The 23,704-nt window shown below is 41.3% G+C and overlaps 2 protein-coding genes across 3 annotated transcripts in view; one reads left to right on the forward strand and one right to left on the reverse strand.

The window, feature by feature from the left end:
* The first annotated feature begins 874 nt into the window (after positions 1 to 874).
* Positions 875 to 2,595, forward strand: tnfb (tumor necrosis factor b (TNF superfamily, member 2)). The gene is made up of 4 exons (XM_084944734.1): positions 875 to 1,174; positions 1,272 to 1,326; positions 1,426 to 1,485; positions 1,751 to 2,595. The coding sequence occupies exons 1-4, from the start codon at positions 986 to 988 to the stop codon at positions 2,188 to 2,190; spliced, it is 744 nt and encodes a 247-aa protein (XP_084800860.1). The 5' UTR covers positions 875 to 985; the 3' UTR covers positions 2,191 to 2,595.
* Positions 2,596 to 3,497: 902 nt separating this feature from the next.
* gabbr1a (gamma-aminobutyric acid (GABA) B receptor, 1a) overlaps positions 3,498 to 23,704 on the reverse strand; it is a 125,273-nt gene continuing 105,066 nt past the window's right edge. For both annotated transcript variants that reach the window (XM_084944414.1, XM_084944415.1), the window contains 7 exons: positions 22,747 to 22,863; positions 21,399 to 21,509; positions 17,231 to 17,324; positions 13,429 to 13,556; positions 11,121 to 11,249; positions 10,199 to 10,342; positions 3,498 to 6,237 (listed from right to left, as the gene is read on the reverse strand). In XM_084944414.1, coding sequence (XP_084800540.1) covers positions 5,953 to 6,237; positions 10,199 to 10,342; positions 11,121 to 11,249; positions 13,429 to 13,556; positions 17,231 to 17,324; positions 21,399 to 21,509; positions 22,747 to 22,863 — 1,008 coding nt within the window. In that variant the 3' untranslated portion in view covers positions 3,498 to 5,952. The remainder of the gene's footprint in view (positions 6,238 to 10,198; positions 10,343 to 11,120; positions 11,250 to 13,428; positions 13,557 to 17,230; positions 17,325 to 21,398; positions 21,510 to 22,746; positions 22,864 to 23,704) is intronic.

Genomic DNA, 23,704 nt, shown 5'->3' on the forward strand with positions numbered 1-23,704 from the left:
CATGCAACTTCTGTGGCACAAAAATGACTCCAAAAGAGGATGTCTGCAAAACTGTAGTTTCTCTAATGGCCACTAGAGACTCCCAGGTAGTTTAGTAAGCAAGCGGTTTAGTTTAAACTCGGATGTTAGCGCACCGCCCTCTGGGCAAATAATGGCCACTTATGGCTTGACAAAAACCTACATGGCAAAAACGAGACCTTGTGGTAGTTGTGGCCATCTTTTATATACAGTCTATGGGTAAAAAGAATACAACAACATGAATGTACTTTTTTTGAGTGAAAGGCTCCCTGTTTCTCAAAAGAGCTTTGAGCAAAATAATACTTCTGTGAAATACACGGTAAAGGCAAGCTAGACGTCTCTGAGCAACAAAAACACTCTAGTTACTAGAACTGCACTACATGCCAGAGAAAAATGTGTAGATTTGATTTGGAGATAAGCTATTATGTCAGTGTACTGTGAAGACTTTACTAATGATTTATACGAGTCACGGTGGGGTGGGGGTTGTTTATTTATAATGTCCCTTTTCTGACCTCAAAATGTTGGTGAGCTGTACGAGTTAACCTCAGACACAGTGTGGTGCAACTCTGTGTCTGTCTCGCATCGTGTGTGTGCCTGAATATCTGTGTATATAATTTTTTTAGAAAACCAAAAGTCGCCATCAACCACTTTCCCATCCTGAAACCATAACTCCTGCGGTGACACTCCACTAAATGTTCTGTGACTTTTCCTTCCCTCTCACTCTCCTTTCTCCATGACCCCGGTTGCGCTGCTGCCACCGCTGTTGCTGCTGCGCTGTCTCCACTTACACGGTGACATCACTGGAGTTTCCCCTGCAGCTGCATAAATACTACAGACTCTCCAGCAGAAGTTCACTCTTAACACAAACAGCACACTCAAAGAGAGAAGTGTCAGCACAGAAGACACAGACAACTGTTCGGTTTCTGGATTTCTTTAAAGATCAGACGGAAGAGGCTTTGTGCACAGCATGGTTGCATACACAACCACACCAGTTGATGTCGAGGCTGGTCCTGAGGCGAAGACTGTAGTTTTAGTTGAGAAGAAATCACCTGCAGAGTGGATATGGAAGGTGTGCGCCGTCCTCGTCGTCGTGGCTCTTTGTTTAGCAGGTGTCCTGCTGTTTGCCTGGTACTGGAATACAAGGCCAGAAAGGATGGTAAGGAGCATCTCATCTTTTCGAGTATGATGAAAAGTCTTTCAAAACCTGTGTGTGTCTATATATGTATCTAATGATTCTTTTTTCCTCCATGCAGACACAAGTAGGACAGCCAGAAGCACTAAAGGCGAAGAACACTGGCGAAAAACCAGGTGATTATACACATGGGTGCTTATGAGAGGTTTTGAGAGCTACATTTGAGTCTTTGTGGATTATTTGAGACAAGCTCACATTTTTCTTCCTTCCTTCAGAGCCCCACTCCACGCTAAAATGGATCAGCAGCAAAGCCAAGGCAGCCATCCACCTAGAAGGTGAGTCACCGCTTACCTTGATTTGGTCCTCAGCAAACAATAGGCTCATAATCTCAGCCTTCAAAGGAGCTTTTCTGGGTTTTTCTTCTCCCTCTGTGGTATTGGTAGCTCTCTTCTTTTTGGAAACCAAGAGCACTATAAGGAAGTCCCATAAGTCATTCATTAGCTTCAGTCAATACTTCATTCTGCTCTCCAAATAACAAACCTGTCAGTAATTCACACTCCGGTATTTCAAGGCTGTAACGTTTCTGATCTTTACTTGCAGGCAGCGACTCAAAAGGTCATCTGGAGTGGAGGAATGGTCAAGGCCAGGCGTTCGCTCAGGGCGGCTTCAAGTTGGAGGCCAACAAAATCATCATTCCACACACTGGCCTGTACTTCGTCTACAGCCAGGCATCCTTCAGGGTGATCTGTGGGAATAGCGACGACAATGAAGATGAGGAAAAAAGCCTCACAATTCTCAGCCACAGGATCTCGCGCTACTCAGAGTCTGTGGGAAGCCCCTCCACTCTGATGAGCGCCCTGAGGTCGGCATGCCAAGACACCATTCAGGATAGCTTCTCAGACCACGGCTGGTACAACGCCATTTACCTGGGTGCTGTGTTTCAGCTGAACGAAGGAGACACGCTGTGGACAGAAACCAACCAGCTATCAGAGCTGGAGACTGACGAAGGAAGGACCTTCTTTGGCGTGTTTGCACTTTGAAATGACTCTCTGCTTTGAGCAGAAAAGCTGCATGGAGCTTAAAAACTATGTGAACGTATAGTTTTTTTATTTCATCCACATGGTGATGTTTAAATATTGAAATCTCAATGGAGATGAAATTCCCAGCTGAAAACGCTAGGCTGATTTTTTTTTAAACTATATAAACTGTAACAGTTTGCAACATTGTTTCTACTTTAGGCACTTTTGACATATTATTTATACTGACCTGAGATTGTATTAGGCTAGATTTCCTCTGCTGTATCAGATGATGACAAGGCTCTTTGGCTCAAGAGTTCAGATACAGAGGTGCTGTCATAGCTTGTATGTATTTATTTGTATTTATTTGTATTTAAATCACTGGGACCGGGGCTTTAAAGGTATTTATATAAGTTGTGAAAAGAATAAAAATGCAGAAAACTACAGAGAATGGTCTCCTGTAATAGTTAGAAGTCTGTCCAGCCGGCGCTGCAGCCCACACACACACACACACACACACACACACACACACACACACACACACACACACACACACACACACTGTAGTTGGCAAAAGCTGCTATGAAATTCCTCCACAGCCAGCAAATACTTCCTTTGTTGGATCACACAAGTGGAGGGGAATTTCCTGCTTTTTTTCTGCCTCTTGCCGAGTGCTGTGTCAGGTGGAGGCCCACAGAAGCCTCAGCTCAGAGTGGGTTTTCCCCAATGGCAGCCACCCACCCCCACACACACTCTAAAGCCTCTCTCGTTCTCGACACCAACCCTTTCCCTGTGCATTACCACATACCTTGCTTTCAGTCAGCTGAAAAAAGACGGAACAGGAAGCTGTGCGAGATGAGGGATCATGGGACTGTGGCACAGCTGGGTTTGTCAGACTGTCATCATCTATAAACACACATCACACAAATAACGGACGCACTTGGGAGCAGTTTGTCTACTTTTGTTTCATATGCAAGCCAAACATCCACTCATTGTCTCGGTAATGAGGTTCCCACTGGGCTTTACAGTTGGTCATCGTGTCAAATTGTGCTTCTAGCTTTTGTTTAATGAGCTTTTCTTCTGGGTTTATTTGGTTTTTTGAGTCCTGCAGAGCTGACCTAGAGACAAATATCAAGTTTCACTTGGACATAGATGAATTGGTCAAAACAGCCCGAGCAAATCAGAAAAACAACAAATAACTGGTGACATCTAGTGGATAGTGCAAACATGAGCAAACATGTGCTGTGCCTTTGGAACATGCACAGAAAACAATCTATATAATATGTCCACTTATTTTAAAACGTATCAATTAAAACACGAGAAATACCCAGTGAAAAAACAAATATTTTATTTATGGTACCCATATATCTGCATACACATACTCTGAAATATATTAACATTTAATATCTTAGATATAGTGAATACAAATATCCCCAAATCCATTTATATTCTTATATATGTGCAAGATAATAGAACATTTCCGAAGTAATTTCTGCATTCATATACTACACTATCAAGTGATCAAGGTACTGCACAGTTAATAAATATGGCCTATTTCATTCATTTAAGTTGACTTTGACGGTCCTCCCCCAAACCCTGAGCTAAACCGAGTAACAGCGACACAGAGCGGAATCGTTTGTTCGGTTTAAAGTGCACACTGTGATTTACAGATATTTAAAAATATTTGACAAAGTGTTGTGTTACCTGCTAACAGCGTCATTCAGGCGTCATTGCTTTATAAAATCTGGAAATAGCTCATGAATGAAATAGTACATCCGCATTAACTGCCGAATAAATACACTATGTCACATTACTTTAAGTCCTTCATGGATGCTTTCACCACTTAGCTGAAGGCAAAAGATGAAGAAAATAAATTCGCTTAATTCCCAATCGTCTGTGGGAAAAAGGAAAAAATTCATGTACGTATACATACGACACAAAAAACTAAGTTTACAAGTATGACGGGTAACAGATTTACAGGTATAAAAAAATTGTGCTTTCTCTGCATATCTACAGTAATAGCCATCACAGAAGCCCTCAACGTTTCACTGCTGTCGAAACATAAAGTGGTTTAGATTTACAAAAGGCAGAAAGTACAGACTGTGCTTCTATTAAGTATGTTGGAATTTGGATGGCTCCAGTTTTGTAGACTGTATATGAATGTGTTTGACGGATAACTGTACCCCCGTGAAATTAGGCAGCCAGAATAGACAGCTGGGCCTTGGTCATCATGGTAAGTGATGGTGATTACTCATATCAAATATTTCCAGGACTCCACAGATAAAAATCAAACTTGACTTAAATTTGTCTGATATCCCATTCAATGCAGTCTCCTTGTGCACATCTGGAACACTTCCATTCTCTGTCCAAGGACCATTCAACCTCATATATGCACTTCCATGTATCAGAACACTAATGCTTCACCATTTATTTTGGGGCTGACGATGGATTTCCAAGGAGCTAAATCTGGCTGAGTGACAAATTTACAATGTTTAACCCTTGAAATGCCAAGAAAAACAACTGACCCTCAGGAGGCGATGTCACGGTCTTTAATCATTTATGTGCTTAAACGATGACAGAACGAAAGATTTACTGCGTTTAACCTTTTAAACGTTCGGAAAATTTCACTCCTCGTGAACATCCTGGTTGCACTCCTGACCTCCTGGACTGCCAGAACTGCACACGGAGTGTATTTCCACTGATAACTGGTGTTTGGCCCCACTGAAGCTAAGGGCCCCAAATGGTGATTTGAAAGTAGGGTCAGCAGCAGTGCTGGATAAGATCCAGAGGTGCACAAGAGGACGACCCCGAAGGACTGTAGATGACAATATCTGAGGGATACGTTAGATGCAGGCTTGATGTGACTTGACTTGATGTCACCTACTGTACTGTACTGCTAAATAAACACAAACTTCAAAAAATACATTGTAAAATATGATTTCAAACCCCAAAGCTATCAAAACTGTCCTCATTCATCAGTAACTTTGATCATTGTCTTCTTCAACATGGGTCTAATAAGGAACTAGCTTATTAAAATGCAGTTTTGTACTTGAACACACAGTCCTGACAACAGACATCCATGCATGCTTAGCTCCCTGGCCGTTTTAAATTATGGCTGTTTAATAATGCACATTTTCGCTTCTGAGCTTCTCGGCTGCTTTTAGAGGAAACACTAGAGGGGAAAAAAAAAAAGTCAAAACTGTACATTGCTTTGTCCCTTTGCAAATATCAGTTTTCACAACTCTCCTGAAAGCTTAACAGAGAATAGAACAACAACTCTATGACAAAACAATCAAATATTACAGACCAATATAAATCACTACCGCATGTCTGTCTAGTTAATGAACTCGAGAGACAAAATGTGGAGACGATATAGCAAAGACACAAACACATCCTTTGAAGATCCTCGACACTGCGTCTCCACAACGAAACCAGATAACGAATGAGGGAGCGGAATGATTAAGAGACTATTGTTCACTTGATCTTTGAAAAAGACATCGTGTGCTGCTAGTCTTAGATGTGCTTGTCGCCACGTCGAGCCACCGCGTGCGCCGTGTTTCTGGGTTGAACACAGTGAGATCAAAACTTAGAGGATGGGTGTTACCTGTGTGACTCTCCCCGAGTATAAAGCACTCCTGTGTACTCATTTCAGCTTCCACGCCGTGTTTTAAAACAGTGTCACTACTCCGCTGTGCTCGTTGCCCAAACAAGTGAAACTCACAGTGTCTCGTGCTGTTCTGTGTCCCTCGTGTGCGCCTCCCCCACCCGAACCCTCCCGTGTTTCACCTATTTATACAGCAGCGGGATCTGGCTGTTGTGACAGTGGTTGCGGCTCATCTTGCTGTCTGCTGGATAGAGGTTGGAGGAGTTGGAGAAGGAAGGTGGGAGGGAATGATTGTCCGTGGTTGGGTTGGGATAGCCGGGCGGAGGGAGCAGGGACTTGGGATCTGGCTGAGAAGAAGGAGGCGGGGCATTGTGGTTCTGATTCTGGCCCGTGGAGGGTCGGCGGCGGTTACGTAGAGCCTGTCGTTCAGCCAGCTGATTGCGGAGCGCCGAAACCCTCTCTTCTTTCTGAAAACACAACCAGAGTCTGCAGTTACAAACTGAAGCTTTCCTACGATGATCTAGAGCAGATATTTGTCATGTGATCGGCACACAGCCCCGGGGGCCGAAGCATCAGCCCGTGACTGACACTCTGTATAACTGCAGCACAAGCATGTCACAGATTTTTATATCAACTCTCAGAAGAAGAAAAGCACAAACAAATTACAACACTTTTCTGGTGGCCAGCCATGAAGTTAAAACTGCCTGGGTTCCTTTGACAAAAACTGGGGGATTTTTCCATGATGTCAGTTTGTTGAAGTGTATATGCGATCAGTAGGTCTTGCACCAGGTCACATAACTTGACATTTATGATGATGCAGAATTTCCCAATAACTTCTGTATTCTTATTTAGTTGATTATTAATGAACACTTTCTCTGAGATATACAAAGGTTTCAAAATTCACAAGCGGGGTATTTACTAAAGTATTTATGATGTAGAACAAAATGTGAAAATAAAATAATAAAATAAAACTTTTTGACTTTTAGACAATGACCTGCTGCACCTGATGGTGAAACCAATGAAGAATGTTAGTCAGCTAATGCTGATCCATTTGTTTCAGGATCATTGAAGTCGCTGTTCTGTGGCAGAAAGCATTAAAGTAAACACATCATTTTTACACTGTCAGTTTAAATTAGCCAGCATTGAATTAGCCAGGGTTGGCGTGATGATGTGATTTCGCCGCAGGGACAGGAGAAGTGTTTTTCCATACTGTGCAGGACTTTAGAGAATCTGATTTAAAATCTATCTGGTGTTCAGAAAAGTAACTATGAGTTGATGTCCAATGAAAACTCTGCGCTGGCTGTTTGTCTTTGTCAGAGGGTTTTTGTAGTGTCAGTGGCTGCAATTTTATACTGTTAACTAATAATTATGTGAAAATGTAAGTTGGGCAATGATGCAGAGAAATTCAAAAGTAATGTAACAAGAAGAGTAACAAATTACTTTCTTCAGGAAGTAAATTAGTAATTTATTCACATTACTTTTTGATAAACCCCTCACATCCTGAGTGTCAGGATTATAAACAACCCCTTTCTTTCTGCCGACATCTCACTTTGTGCTCCTGAAACTTTTTCCAATTACAAAGTTCATAAAAAAAATCACATTTCCGGGTCCCTCAATCTGCTGGCAGTGGATTCCACCACACAGCAGCTTTTAGTCATTTTCCATTTTTTGCTTGCAAATGGATCTGACAAGGAGTCACCTTCACACAACACAAAGTCAGAGAGAGACATTCATTTTTTCCCTCCTGTGTGGACGGGTCATAACTGCACTCTGTCTCTATAGGTTAATAAGTAAATTTTAAAAATAATAATTAAACTGATTAAAAATAAATCACAGTGAAAAAGCAACTCTGATATCTGATTAACTGCTTCAGAAATGTTCCTAGTGAAATACATTTGTGGGTTTCAGCTCCTCAGCTTGTGTGATTTATGTGAATGAAATATCTTTGGGACCGTTTGGGTGACAAAACAAGATATCAGAAGATGTTATTACAGGTTCAGGGCTATTATGACTCTTAGGTAAACAAACCAGCATGTGTGGATGAATATGCATGTTGATTAGCTCACCCAGCAAGTGTCCCTGGACGGCGATCCCCGAAGAACATAGCAAATTAGCCTCCTGATCATTCCAGGATTTAAAATTTGACTTTTTATGCTGTTTATATCACTGCTCATATTTTTTTATTATTAGTGCTGTTAGTAAAATGTCACACTCAGGCACTTTTTTTAAACAACTGTTGCTGCTTTAACGTAGAAATTTCCCCTTGCAGGTTAAAAAAGCACATTTAACCTTAAACACAAGTGTTTTATATAATTCATAGAAACCTGCAGGGAACTTGTGCTACTTCCTCTAAAATATTCTCTGAAACTTCCCCAAATATCTACAAGGAGATGGCAGAAAGCCACATAACACAACCCAGTGAGCCACCGCAGATCTAATAATGTTAAATATAGAAAGCTGGAATACACTGTCACTACAGTAATCAGCAGAGGTCCGGCAGCCTCGCCTCTGTCAGTGCGCCCCAGGGTGGCTGTGGCTACAATGTAGCTGCCATCACCAGTGTGTGAATGTGTGGATGACTGGTTGTGTAAAGTGCTTTGGGGTCCTTAGGGACTAGTAAAGCGCTATACAAATACAGGCCATAATGAAATTAATTGTTACTTATAAAGAAAGGTGAGCCAGAAATAACATGAAAACAAAACGGTTATTTCGCTGTTATTAACAGTGATGACAGCAAAACAAACACAATAACTGAAACTCCCGTCTCCATTGGCAGGATTTTCCCAGCATACAGGAATGTTTGATTATCCCAAAAAAGGTTGAGGGAAACAGCAGGAAAATCACCACAGCAACAATAAAATTATCATAATGTTTAACTAGTTGTTTCTTCTTTTTCATTTACATCTTTGTTTCTGAAATTGTCAGAACTACCAGGAAAATGCACAGATTCCTGAAAAGGTATTTCACATAAGCTAACATCCTCACTGGGACAGTAAATGGTTCACTCTGTGCAGCATGATCACATTTAGAGAACGACCAAAGACCAGCTGTGCAAGAAAAAGTAAAAACATATCTTTAAATTAAGCAACAACAATAATAATTTTATCACCATAATTAAAGTTTTCGAAACTGAAATAAAAATAACAATAAAGAATTAAATCAAACATGAATTTAATAAGTGAAGAGATGCAGGTTTTTGATTACTTTTAAAACAAAGCGACAGACAACCTTTCACTAAAAGTTACATAATACTGTTATTACTGTAGTTTTAAGGTTTCAGGTGACTTTATTTGTTCTCATTAGGGTTTAAAATCACAGCCATTAAAAAAACGAAAGAAACTTCAGTCTTTGCTGGATGTCCTCACTCGCTCTGTGACAGCTGTGGTTTCTAATAATTGAGTTTTAGACTGAAAGATCAGATGAGCCACAGTCTGTGTCTCTGGGAACGCAACACTCACCTCCTCAGTCAATGCAGACGGAGCTTCAGAGTTTTACCCCTTTAACTTGAACCATTATCAAAACTCTTCTTTTTTTGGCCTCTGACACTGTTTTTGTTTTGTTTTTATTTTTCAGTTTCTCTGGCTGAAAATCCTCAGATTGTTTTGCTTTAGCCGACAGGCTTCTCCAAGAAAACAGCTTCACTCTTTGCTGTTCAGCCCCGAGGTAAATGTGTTTCCATACAAAGAGAATCGCGGCAGGACAAAGAGCGTTTTAATGATGGACAGAGCTTCCAGGTCTGAAAAGTGAACCCAACAAAAAGTGCCAAGTTTTCCAATTAGAGAGAGCGTCTAGCCTTTAAGGGTCTTAGGCACTAGTTTTATACTCAATAACATGCTAAGTTACCTTAGTCATTAATATAATTAAAAACAAAGATTATCCGAGGTAAGCTCATTGGCTAATGAGCTGTCAGCCAATGAGTGTGCAGACTGCGATGGTGAAAATGCTTCATAGCAGGATTTCATTTACTAACGTTAGAGTGAAACGGCACCATCACAGTGTTTATATCCATCATTTCTATTGTCTATGATTAGTGAGCAAACATGTGTTTATTGATTTATAATGATTCCGACACACTAACACACAAGTACACTTAAAAGGAATTTTCCACATGCATCTAATTACCGTGCAGGTTAAGAGCATTTCTATGCACATATTAGGCAATGAGGTCATCACGTTTGCACTGCATGGGAACATCGTGCAGCATATCTATGTTCACACATGCAGCACTCTCAGTACTCAGCATGCCACATAAACATACATAATAAATGAATTACATAAGATATCTGTACAATGATTTTTTACGAGCGTGTAGTATATCTATCGCCTTCACGGGTGAACTCCAGGTTAAACTGGAATCTGTATCGTATGATGTGCACATTTAATAATAATAATAATAATAATATGTGCATCTGTTTAATGCGTCCTCACCTCCTGGATGATCTTTTGCAGCTCCCTGTTCTCCCTCTCCAGCTGCCTGGACTTTTCCTCGTCGTTGTTGTTGGTGGACGAGCCGGTCTTCAGGGTGTCCTGCTGCTCCGACTGCCACTCGCCGCGGGTGATGAGACGCCGCATCTGGACCGTCGCAGAGACAGGAATTCAATAAAGAAGAAAATCAGGACTGAGACTGGCTACCCTGCGCCCAATGAATAATGCATCTATTCAGAGCCCCTAATAAAACATCTTTAATATTTGCAGCCCTCTCAGCCAAATCACTCACATTTCTCTAAAGGCTTAAAAATATTATTCATCACTGAAGACTTTTATTTTACTTTAGTGACAAGTTCAGCACTCGCTGCTGCGCCGTCTCTGCACAGCAGTGAGCTCCCACAAATATCCTGATAATCAAAGGGTGGAAACGATATTGTGATTTCCTGTTAATGAAATTTGAATTTCTGTAAGCGACACTCTTCCTTCTGTCTGCAGCATGTGCACCGCGCGGCTCTTCTTCTGTTCATAACAACCCAAAAAACCCACGGCACTGCCAGACGTGTAACACGTCTCACTTTGTTTGTTGCGGAAGATTTTTTTTTTCCTACTCCAAATGTTTACAGCAGCTACAAATGTAAAAGCTCCCAGCAAGAAATTTCGCAGATTATTACCTTAATGTTGAAACGGTAAGACAGATATGATTTGAGCCGGTCCAATGTTGCGTTACACTCAAACATCAAAGCGTGTTTATGCAGTTGGGAAACAAAAAAGCTGTCAGAGTGAATAATGTGATCGCGGTTGTCGTGCGCTACAGGCTGCAGCTCATTCCTAAAGATGCTGTATTTGAAATGTTTGACCTTCAGTTTCACTTCACTATGAATGTCAGCGGATCTTAAAAGGTGTCAATCATGAGCAGGAGCACCTTGGGTACAAAGAGCACCACCAGTGTGATGTAGGCAGAGAAGACGATAGCTAGAGAAGCAAAGGCAAAGGAGGCGTCCTGCTGTGAAGACAGGATCATAGTCACCGGAGCTGTGATCAGGCACAACACCTGCAGGAAGACAGAGAGAGAGAAAGAAGTGAGAACAAAGGGGAGAGCGAGATTAAATGTAAAAAGAAAGAAGGGAGGTAGGGTTGGAGGACAGGAGGTGGAGAATAAAGCAGAGTTGGAGAGCGACAGGATGAGAGGGGAGGAAAATCACATCCGTAAAAGCATCAGGCATCTGTTTATCATTCCGGGGAGGGCTCCCGTGTGAAAACAGCATTAAAAAGTCATGACTGAAGTGGCAACAGCATGCTGACAATCTCCACATTGTCATCTCATCAGGGCCTGGAGCTCACAACTTAGCAAAGAGGAAGGAGGTCCCTTCGCAGACGCCATTAACTATTGACATCGTCATAAAACTGAAATGTGAATATTATAAGATAAAATAGCAACATTAGACGTGACTCACATTGTGGAGTCATGGGACGAAATGGTCACGCAAAGCTGCATTTAATGACATCATAAACAACCATAAATGATGGATGGATGATAAATCTTCTCCTCGATAAATGAGGCGAGATCTGTCCATTTATTAATTATATATCCACAGAGTATAAGATGATAAATGTGCAGCTGCTCATTAGGGAGCTTTCTTATTCATATATTAATGGGGATTCGGGCCAGTGCAGGAAAATGTCAGTTAAAAACAGCAACCTAAAAAAATTTTGCCTTCTCTTGATCAAAACAGAAAAAAAAACTCTGCTGGCAGTTAAAGCAACAGAAACAACTTTTATTTTTTCTCCTGCAGACATTTTACATCAATTCCAAAGTTAGTCTGTGTCAAGAGTGTCAGGAAATGGCAGCAAGAATTTGTCTAAAGTGGCTACGGTAAACATAATGGCTGCTATTCCAGTGTGAAGTGCATCCTAGGTGCCTGCGTTTAAGATGATTCGCTTGCTATTAACAGCCGCTGAAAAATGTTTATGACTGACGGCTGCTTTTACTGCCATTCTTTAGTGCCCAAATGGGTGCATTTTTAAACCTATTGCTGCCATGGGACGGGATAACTCCATACTGTGCATGTGGTCTCAGAGATACACTTTGCATTACCCGCACTGTGCAACACGCAGTACATGCCCAGCACTAAAGCTGAACTGCAGCACTCTGATAAGGTTGGCTTACATCTGAGTGCTGTGCAGTAACAGTCTGTTTTGTATTCTTTTGATTTCATTTAACATTTACTTCACCGTGAAATGTCTTTGAGTTTGCACTTTGCAAACAAGACTTGAAATAAGAGTATCATAGCAGCGCAGGTACGATGAGGCAGCACCTGGAGCTGGCAGCAGAATGATTTGGATAGAAATGCAATAGGGGCTCTGAATTTAAGAGAAAAACATACATACATTTATATATATATATATATATATATATATATACATATATATAAATCCCAGATCAAGATGAATATTAACTTCCTTGTTGGATCTAAATTGACTCTAAAATTTGAATTAAAGATTTACTCCCAACTGTAGGTGCACACAAAGCATTGTAGTCATGTATGGGCAACTAATAGAAGCATAATATGGACCAATCATGCTAATTTTCAGTGCTGTATTCTTATTCCAGGACCATTCATAATAATCCTTATTTATCTTATGTCATCCCTCGGTTCTTCCTCTGTCTGGAACAAGCCTGTCTACCTCCCCTGCCTCCCTGTAAGTCAGCGGGCCCTTCTCACTTGTTTTTTTGCAGAAGCTAGCGTAATATAATTGTGATCTTGTGTATGCTGTCACTGCTTTGAATAATATTAGCTTTCACGCCACAGTACAAGCACATCCTGCATGCTAAAGAGTGATGCCTGCAGTTTACTTAAGGGATGTACGTATCGCTGATCACAAGTTATGCCGAGTTCCTTTAAATTACCTATGACATTAACTTTTATAAACGACCAGAACCTGTAACGTATTGCCTCTCGAGAGCTGGCCAAGCTACCTGGCTGAACGAGCAGGAAGGTAACTTCTGGAAGGAAAAAAAAATCTCAGCTCCAAAGTAATCATGGACCACTGGCATTGATTAACTCCCCGCTGATATACTGCGGGCATTTTGTGCTACGGAGTAATAAAAACCATACTTATTGCCACTTTGTTATTCCACATCCTACAAAAGCAAGACAGCTGTAAAAATTTAAACCGCCGCACCCAGAAATGGGCTTAGGCATGATGGAGCTGTTTCTTTACGGACTCACAGCAACGTTGTAAATAGCCATCCCCACGGCCCGATGGTCATTGATTTTTTCTGTGGAGACAGACTTGGTCTCGTATGCCAGAAAAATGCCCAGCAGCAGCAGCAGACCCTTGTAGCCGTAAACCACACCTAAAGGAAAAGAGAGGAAGAGAGAGAACAGTGAGGCGATGGAGGTGAGTACAGATGAGCAGCCGCGTTATGCAACGCAGGCAGTTGTTTAAAGTGCAAATATTTATATAATATATAAAATATTAATATTAAATATGATGCTGATTTCCATTTTTATGTTAAGACTCAGCAGCTTTTCCTGAATCACACACCCAAAAATTATTTATATTCATACTGCCTGCTATGCAGCTCTTCAGCTGAAGAGCTGTAACAAGCAGTTTTAGCTCCTCCCTAAAAGCCCAATTGCTACTCATTGGCTAGCTTCTGGAAGCCAGCAGAGGAGCAGCAGTTAGAGATAAAAGTATTATCATTACAGAGAACATAATGCAGGCTTTAGGTGTTAATCAGGGTGTGATGGTGTTGCTATACAGCTTAAAATACTGTAAATGCACTAAAAGGAAAACTATAATGGAAAAGGTCTGCTGATAACACCAAAGGTGAACATAGCCATCACCAAATGACTCTTTAGTGTCTCCCTGCACTCTGGGATATGTGCATGTGCATTAAATAAATGCAACACTATGAGGGACAGTTAGGGCCAACAGTAGGACTGCTGGGATGTCATGGGGGCTATAAGTTTGATCATTAGCTTCTGAGAGTCAATCTTCATTTCGGTTCGAGTGTAAGATTCTCCTGGTGAACATAATCTCACGCGTGTTCGTTCGGTCACGCACTCAATAAATAAAGGACTACATGACTGAAGAAACCTAAAACAGATGAACACATTCATATTATGAACAAAATCACAGACTATCTGCAAACATGTGAAACATGACAGCTTGGGACCATCGGCGTAATGAGTAAAGAACATCAACAGCCTATTTATGAAAGATAATTCATAATTTTATTGGGGTGGGGTGGGGGATATTGGTTGGGTCTGATTATTGGGGGTGTCATAACCCCCCTAACCCCCCTGGGAATTGCGCCCCTGCTTGGGACACTTCCCTTCTCCATAAATGAAATACTTTGGAATAATAGCAGGCTACCTGAAAGTGTCACGCACACGCTGTCAGGACAGTCTGATGCTGAATTATAGTTATAGCCCTGTAAAGTGTCACATATACACTGTGTTCCCTCTAAATTCTGAGATATTGGAAGCAAAACTCCTCATTTCCAAAAGACCAATTTCACATCAAAATGCCCTGAAATTGTGTAAGCGACACAGCGAGATAGTCTGTTATCAAGTGAAACTCGTGTAAAAATGGAAGTTTCTCTGTGTCATTTGCTGCTTTTCAGACTCAGATGGTGTTTGGAAATGGATTCTTTATTATTAGGCGATTCTTAAGTTAGCAGTTTGCAGCTGCTGTTCTTCTTATTTATTTTCATTTTGTGTTGTTTACCTATTTATGTCTTTTATTTATTCATTTATTGAAAGTCTGAAATGAATCACTTTTTACAGGCCATTACCATAAAACCAACAAGTTTTGTCCCTTTGCCAGTGCTGTAAGCACAAACGTAAAGAATAACACATCCCCTTTACCCGGTAGTAACTACGGAGAAAATAATGAAAGCTATTGACATATGAACCAAATGAAAACTAATGAATAAAATGTTTAAAACAAAATCATTTGGAGTTTTCATGATTAATGCAATACAAATTTGTCCACCTAACATTAACACACGTGTGTAAAGGTAAAACATCCTCAAACCTTAGTCGTGTTTTTTTAGGCCAAGAAAATTGTCAGTAAAGAGTTTTGGCTTTTGAAGCCACAAAGACTATTTTGTATATATTTCTCAAAGTGGATGCTAAGGAGATGCTGAAATGTGACAGGTAGAGAAAAAAAAGAGCACATGCTGTGGAACGTCTCCAGGATGCCGAGGCGGGAGGAAAAACTGAGGGGTTGTTGATGGGCTTGATTCGGATCAGCAGCAACATAAGAGACAGAAGGCCTTGAGGCTGTTGTAATTTTTGTCCATGGATTGCTATTATGTCATTAAATTTTAATATTGTTTCAGGCGAGAGAGTAGCCGCTTAAATCCTGAATATTTGGCCAGTTTATCCAAATAATGTCTGAAATCTGGTCCGTCTATTTTGGAGACAAAGATCCACCCGCCGGGTAAGATCGATCAGTGTCCATCACAGTCCCTGAGCTTGGCACACCCTTTAGGTCTTCACTGCTGACGTGATAAGTTGTAGTTGTGGATTTGGTTTCCCTGAATGTTTTTGCTTTTGCTTGTATGCCATTAGATACCACTGCAGGATGCAGTCATAGTGACACGACTGCTTCCATTAATTTTAAAGTGAGCTCTCCATGAATTGTATATGTTTCAGCAAATTTACTAGCAACAGGAAGCATTACATATCCTGTAAAAACAGCCGCGTAATGCCTCTGGAGGCAAATCTGCGACCCTGATATCTCAGATTTAGCTTTTGCAAGCAAGGTTGTGTTGCATTGTGGGAGCTACAAGAGCCGTTTTTGACCTTTTCTACCACAGTAAGATCTTTCTTTTTTAGCTATGCAAGCTAGCTTGAGGTACAAGGGTAGCCTCTTCTTGGTCAATCACATTTTGAATGACTGAATAATTCTACTCCAATTTGGATGAAGTTAATGGAATTTGGTATAATCATGAAGGCTGGGCGAATAAACTGAATGTCTTTTGTTTTCCTGCCTCCTGGTCTCTAGACCTGTGTGACTGAGACCTAAAATCATGAAACAAAAAAGTCCCAGACAAGCCTTAAACTTCATACTGCTGTGTGAAAGTCATGGGTTTTCTTATGAGGACTTTAAACGATTAGTTGGGCTTTCTCACCTGGTAAAATTGTATCATGACACAGTACGGTTTATGGTGGAAAGTGACACTAGTGTGTGTTGAAATGTGACAACAGTGTGAGAGTGAGACAGCTTTGGACTCTCTGGGGATGTCAACATATGAAGAGACTTGCAGAAGTCAATCAATCACCAGCTACACATCGACAAAGGCCTTTAGTCCCCCGGCCTTATTTTAGTTTGTGTCTCAAATACATTTTAATGTATATTTAATGCAAAATAACTGAGATATTTATGGATGTTTTACAAATTTTGGGCTCATGCTGACTTAACACCAAGTGCTGGTGATAAATTCAATGTGGCCTTTGAGGGGTAAAAACACTGCACAGATGTAAAGTCAAAAATGTTGATACAATAGATACTGAAGAGAAAAATATGCTGGATACAAAGAAATCCAGTCAGAGTCGGAGAGAAAAGAGAATCGGTGACTGAGTAAAATTCAACACTTATTCAGACTGTCCATTGTTTCTTTACACCGCCTGATATTAAAGCACCATCTTTTCTTCCCAGAGAAGGGAAATGCTATGGGGCAATGGCCCAGTTTGTGACCCACATTATTTGAATTTCAGCACCATTATACTTTCATAAGAGCTGCCACACTAAGAAAGATAGCAGCGAGACAGACAGAGAGAGGGACTGCGTGGGCCGACAAAAAGCAAAGAGGGAGTAAAGCAGGAGAGAAAAGAGGACTCAAATGTAAGGGGCGGCGGGGGCTGAGGGATACGAGGGCTGTGATATGAGACCTGTTAAATTCTGAGTGAGCGGCAGTGACTTGTGTGCGCATATGTCCGCGTGTCACAAAGATACTCAAAACCAGAGGAGGGTGAAGCAGAATAGGGAGACAGATTGTTAAGAGAGGACAGATACCGAGCCACGTGTTCATCTTCTTTGAGCTGCAGTGCTCCAGCAGGGGCTGAATCAGGACATCCAAATCTTCTTTAGGGGCCTCCTTAGTGAACTTCTACTCACACGGCAGACAATGGAAAAGGAAGGAGGGATGGAAGGATGAGAGTGAGAAAGGGAAAGGGAGCGAGAAGACAGAGAGGGGGAGATAATAAGAAACTATGAAACAGTAGCATGGGCAAAATTGCACAGTAAGTATAAGCCTCTGCGACCGATCCCCTCGGGTAAATAGGGCCTTCCCGACAGGCAGATGTAGATCACTGAATTAAAAGGATATCAGACATCCAATAAATATGAAATATGAGCATTTTAAAAGTCCATCAAATGTAAGATTTGACTGTAATTACATCCACTGTGGTGCAGGTTTGTAAATTGCTTGCTCCCGACTGAGGACGAAAGTGCTTAATGAGTATGTTTGCGTGCATTTGAGTATCCTGGTGTTCTCATCTTAATCCGATTTGGACTGTATTCAGGACATAAAATTTAAATGGAAGACTGTCCGAAGACACAATAATAACATCTGTGTCTCGATTCCTGAACACTGACATTCATTTTCTACTAAATGAGGCTAAAGAGATTTTGCTTTTGCTGTGTGGGTCACCACCCTGTCTCAGCACAAACACAATTCCTAATCTGCAAGACACGGACTGCATATGAAAGATGAATTTAGAGATCATGATCGCTGATTTGTGAACTCTGCATTTTAATGCCTCAAAGTTGGTGCTTTCCCCTTTGCCATGTTTATCAGAGCAGCCAGGAGTGACCATGCTAGATGCCATTAAAATAAAAAAAATATTCAAATGGCGCCAACACTAAAAACATGTCTGTGACTCTATTATTAGCTGAGTTGAAGACTGCCGGCTAGTAGCATCCCCTATCACTCAAAATGTCCATCATATGTCCGCATGTCTTAGTAATCTTTAACAATAAGAATCTACAGGGCTCATTTTGCGTGCTGCTTGGAGCCAGTCTCAAGCGACACTTTGAGGGACTGCTTTCCCATTTTTGGCATCACTGTCTTGGCTTTGCTTTTTGGCTACAGAAGCTGCTGCTTGGTGCAACACCCACAAACAATGACAATAAGAAGGCAAAATGTGGAGGGAAGGATGCTGCCACCTTGCACTAATGACTTCATTTGCAACCAGAGTTTGCACAGCTGTAACCGTGGGTGGAGACAAGGTATCAAGGACAATGTATTATTATGCATGTAGGTGCAGAAGACAAACAGCTTGAAGCTAATAACATTTGTCTAGAAAACAGTTAGCATGAAGCTAGCTCTTTGACAATGAAGGACATTCCAGAAGCCGGTTGGGCTACTGTGCTGACTTTTGGGCATCTCCAATGCAAAATGATGGTAACTTTTTCAGTTATATTTTGGCTTTACTTTTGTACTTTGGGATGAGAGCTGGTGAGCTGTCCATTTGTATATACACTCTATGGCAACACTACAAAAACCCATTGTAACTCGTGTCAAAGGTTCCCTGTGGTGAGGACACAAATGAGGACTAACATGAGAATTTAGGGCTTTGCGCAGGTTTTAGACAGAACGTTCTGTCTCTGTTTGTCTGGATACGAGCTATTCCTGCTGCTCCGGCTCGTCTTGGTCACTTCCGTTTTTTCCTACACAGACAAAATCATCTCTTACTCAGTTTCAACATCCCTGCTCTCATCCACTCCAATCTCCTCCCTTCATCTGTGGCTCTACTCTGTGATGTTTCATCTCATTGGAGTCTAACCAAAATAACTTTAATTTGCATGCTCACGTTTCCGCAATAAATTTTGGTCTTATCTTCCAAATGATCTCTTCCTCTTGAAATGCAGATCATTTGGCGGAGTAGAAACTGTGAAGTGGTAAAAAGAAGCAGAGGAGAGCACTTGCAATTTTCCCATCATTGCAGTGGTTTCAAATCAGAATTTTCATGTTAGCAGTGATTTACCTGCGTGCGTTTTCGTTTTATGAAAGGGGTGACTCACAGTGACAAACACACACTGCAGTTTCTCTGTTTTACAGCGTATTTTGCCCCAGTGTTTTTACTCGCCGCAGCTCTCAAAGCATTGTTTTCAGCTGCAGCAGGCAGCCGTTTTTAGCAAGAAAGCTGCAAAAGCCCACTGTGCACAGTTAGTAACTAGCTAGTGAATATAGTAGCTCATTTAGCAGCCAAAGAGCCAGATATTTCTCTCAGAGGTCAGTAGAGAATAAAAAGAGACCTAAAAGAAATTCAATTGGTTACCAGAAAGCTTGTTATGCCACTATTCAGTTTGGAAATAAAGTAAAACTTGAATATAGATTTTTTTTTTTTAAATGCCAGTTATTGGACTTTCATTTTAATAGATTTCAAATCAAAGCAAACAGCCAAACTGTCCTTCAACTAATATCTCTTCAAGCTGGTGTGGACAAGCAAGTATCACATCATCCATTATCAATGTCTTCTGAGCTCAAAGTGAGTTCAGCAATGTTTCATTTTTCCCCACTGTGACATCAAAATGGCTCATTATGATATCAAAAAACACAAAACATAGAAGCATTAACTGAATTTGGACACTAAGGGGATAAAAAGCAGCAAAGGAATATGTAGCCATCTCTTTATGCTGCAGGTTTTCCAGCGTTCCCTCTCTATGTTGAACTTTAACTTTGGTCAGCTACATATTTTAAGGAATATCCCTCAGTTTTTAGCTGCTAACTTCAACACAGACTGACTGACTGCTGTGTAGTGCTCAGCAGGTAACACAGAGCACCTTAATGGGAGGTTTTTCTTCTCTGGAAATTATTGTCTGTGTTATTATTGAAAAGAATTAAAAAGAAGTTTAAAAGGTAGATTGAAAAGGTTAAAAAAAAGTAAAGATGGGTATTTGGTTACCCCGCAGTCTTACAAATGACCAGCAGGGGGAGCCTCCCGTGGTTTCGATAAGAAGTCAGCATGTGGAGAAATTTGTGGAAAAACGACCTTTCTGCCATGTTGGTTACATTTACGTTTGTTTATACATTAATAAAAACTTTCCTGCTGAGCTTATGGTCACGCAGTTTTCAAGTTTTGTTTCATAAAAAATTGTAAATTCATTAAGAGTCAAATAAATACAAACTTTGGTTGCTTTAGAGAAAGCTGCTATGTGAGAGTGCAGTGTTTCTAAGTCAGAGTCATAACGCTCGTGTCAAGGATTCAAAATAACTACTGTATGATGTTACAGGCACCACATCTATTTCTCTGTATACTCTGTAGTGAAAAAATACTCCATATCCCTTCACTACAGGCAGAAAACGATTTTTTTTTTCTAAACTGTAAGAGCTGAAAATGAGCAAGCCTGAAGATTCAAACAGACAGAACCATTTTTTAAAATATACTAATGGTGTGTTTAAAGTACTATTACAATTTAATGGAAGCCATTGGTATGAAGAAACAAAGCATGATGGGTGACCCAATCACAAGCGCACAGTTATGATTCTTACAACACTTGAACAGCGGCTTAGCATCAATCGCACCGGCCTGCGTGGCCATTTTCTACATTTATTGTGCATAATGTGAACGTAGTACAAGACCACAGCAACGGCAGCAATACTTTACTTTGTAGTAAGTGTATGCAAAACAGCAAAACGGCATGCTGCTCATCATTTAGAGTATGAAGAATAAAATGGGTCCAAGTTTTTAGTCCTTCTTGAATAAAGGTGGTTAAAACATACGATCCTACAGAGAGGCAGGGATAAACTTGCTCACAATAGAGATGCCGCAGGGTAACCTGTGCTTGTAACAGACATCAAGCACAGATCAACATATAACGGCTACATTTGGCTGCTCCCTTATTCAGCAGGTAGCTGAGCCTGTTTGATTTGACAGGTTTTTACACCGGATGCCCTCCCTGGTGTAACTCCCAAAGGATTTGCGTCTCCTCCCGGGACAAATATATAAAAGTCCTAAATATCAGTGTTCCAGTGCTACTGCTCATCTGCGCTTAAACATGATATTCATCCCTGGTTCAAACTGTGCTCTTTGAGTCAAGATGAATCCAAGTGAAAGAACAATTCTTCAGTCGCGACCGAGCGTCTCATTACTGCGTTTCTGACTGATGGCTGTGGCTGCACAGTCTGTGCAAACGGGCGGTGACACACAAATGATCTCATCTGTCTCTAGTACTCTACCTCCTTAGTAATGTGCAGAGGATCCACAATCTGCCAGATCATGAGTGACAGGAAGTCGATAGCCAGCAGCACCCCGACCGTTGCGTAGAGTTTCCACGGCTCCAAGTGTTGCTGTGTGAGTCGGAGACAGAGACACACAAACAGAAACACAAGAGTCATCACTATCCAAGGGCATCACGAGCTGGTCCGCAAACAAAGACAAACTACCAGGACAAATAATGCGACAGGTGTCCTTGTGATTTCTGGATGACTGGGCACGAATTGTCTCTCCGAATGTGTGTCTTGACAGAGTGTGCGTTTTCAGAAGCAGCAGGAGTCTGTGTGCGGCTACATTTGCACCTGAAATCATCGTTTATACAAACTGAGATGACACTGCTTTCGTGTGGAAGCGAGCGCTATCAATTCTATTATTCTTTACTTGAGCTATAATGGAAGCAATAAAGCCGTAACCGAAAAACAAGCAACAAAAATGAGCTTTCCCACTTTGCTCCCTCCTCTCTCCACTCTCCAGCTTTTTTTTTAACTTCAGCCATGCTGGCTTACGCACAGCACCTCCAACATTGTAACAGCCATTCAAGCGTGGAACAACCAAAACTGAAGAATAAAATAAAGAAGAAAACACATTACACAGTCCTGGGCCGCCTCTTCACTTGAGTTGCATGAAAAATGACTTGAAAAGCGCCCATTCTCCCCTCCATTTGTGAAAGTTTCTTTAAATACTCTCACTGAGCTCTCTGGCAATTTGCCCTTCTGTGGACAGGAAGAGAACTGAAAGTCAACCTGATTCGTTCTGCTTTGGCTCAAATAATAAAGCCCCGAAGGCTGGATTTCTGCATTGAACTTTAATACTCATCCATATTCATAAATATTCCATAAATGGCTTAATCTCTTATTCTTCTGATTAGGTCTTAGAAATTCCCACAACGCATCACAGACTGGCAATATCTTACTGGCTGCAGGATACACTATCTTTAAAGAGGGTGAAAACTAACACACACACAGAACTAGATACAAACTCTGCTTCAACATGCAAACAAATGTGATGACGAGGGAATCGGGAGCTCAGACTCTTTCGTCTCCATGTGTGCTTTACGTGTACAGTATCTGTACCAGTGTGTGTCCAACCCTTATCCGTGCTCTCTGCTAGTGGATGATGCAACGCTCGCCCCTCAGAAGCTTATGTTACTACGAAGGCTGCACAGTTTTTTTTAAAGAACTTTTTTATCAGCCGGTGCCACACACGCTGCGTGGCCTGTGCCCGCCATCCCATCCTTTCTCTGCTCTCCGGAGACGCCCGAGAGGCTAATCCCAACCGCCCTCGATTCCTCTCCGCCTCCCTCCTGCTCACCTTCTTCTTCTCCTTCTTCTCGTCCTTCTTGGTGAAGAGGGTGTGGACCCACCAGATCTTGGTGAACATGCTGCCGTACGCCAGGCTAAAGCCGAGGCCGAGGAGCCACAGGCGGAACTGCAGGAGAGCAGAGAGGAGCAAAAGTGGAGTAGAGAAGGGGGAATGAGAGGATTAGGCTCGAGGAGAGGATTTTCATTTTAAAATACCTTTATTCAAGGATATGGCAAAGTTTGGACATGTTTACTCATTCACAGGTTTTTCATTACTTTTAGATTTTATACACTTTAAGAAAAGCTATTGAGCAGCACATTTGGATTATATCACAAGTTAAAAAGAAAAAAACTTCAAAGAGATTCTTTGAAGCAGCCAATTTTTAGTGTAATCTTTGCACTCTTCACTCTCTTAACTAGCTTAATGAACGTTTCCAAACAGAAGTTTTCATACGTAGACCACTTATTGACTGCTCTTCCTTCACTCTGCGCTTCAGTTCATCCCAAAGCATCTCACCTGGGTTTAGGTCGGTAATGGTGGAGGTCACGTGATCTGATTCCGCTTGAGATAATCACCTCAGAATTATAATCAAACTAGTCCTTTTTCACATAGTACTTAAAGGAAATAGTCCCACTTACTTTTAGAGCGTTATTTTATTTATATTTGTCTATTTTAGTTATTGACGCTGACACAACCGAGTATCACGCAGATTTTGTACTTGGGAAAGCTTAAGGACTAATACGGCTAATGTCAGATCCAGATGCACCTTTTAGGTTTCCATAATGTATGAAAACAGCTCAAACAGCCCTCACTGAGCCTACAGTTGCTGTTTTTGTTCATTGTTCTGCTTTCAGAGTAATGATGCTTCCATCCAGCTCAAACCAGAGAGGTCGGTGTGCCTCTGCAGGGTGCTGCGGTAGCCACGCTGGATGAGAGTTGCCTTTAATTGTGAATGAATCTTCAGCAG

The sequence above is a fragment of the Perissodus microlepis genome, chromosome 11 (assembly GCF_051167445.1).
Source record: "Perissodus microlepis isolate ML-2025 ecotype Zambia chromosome 11, ASM5116744v1, whole genome shotgun sequence".
In the NCBI taxonomy this organism is placed as follows: domain Eukaryota; kingdom Metazoa; phylum Chordata; class Actinopteri; order Cichliformes; family Cichlidae; genus Perissodus; species Perissodus microlepis.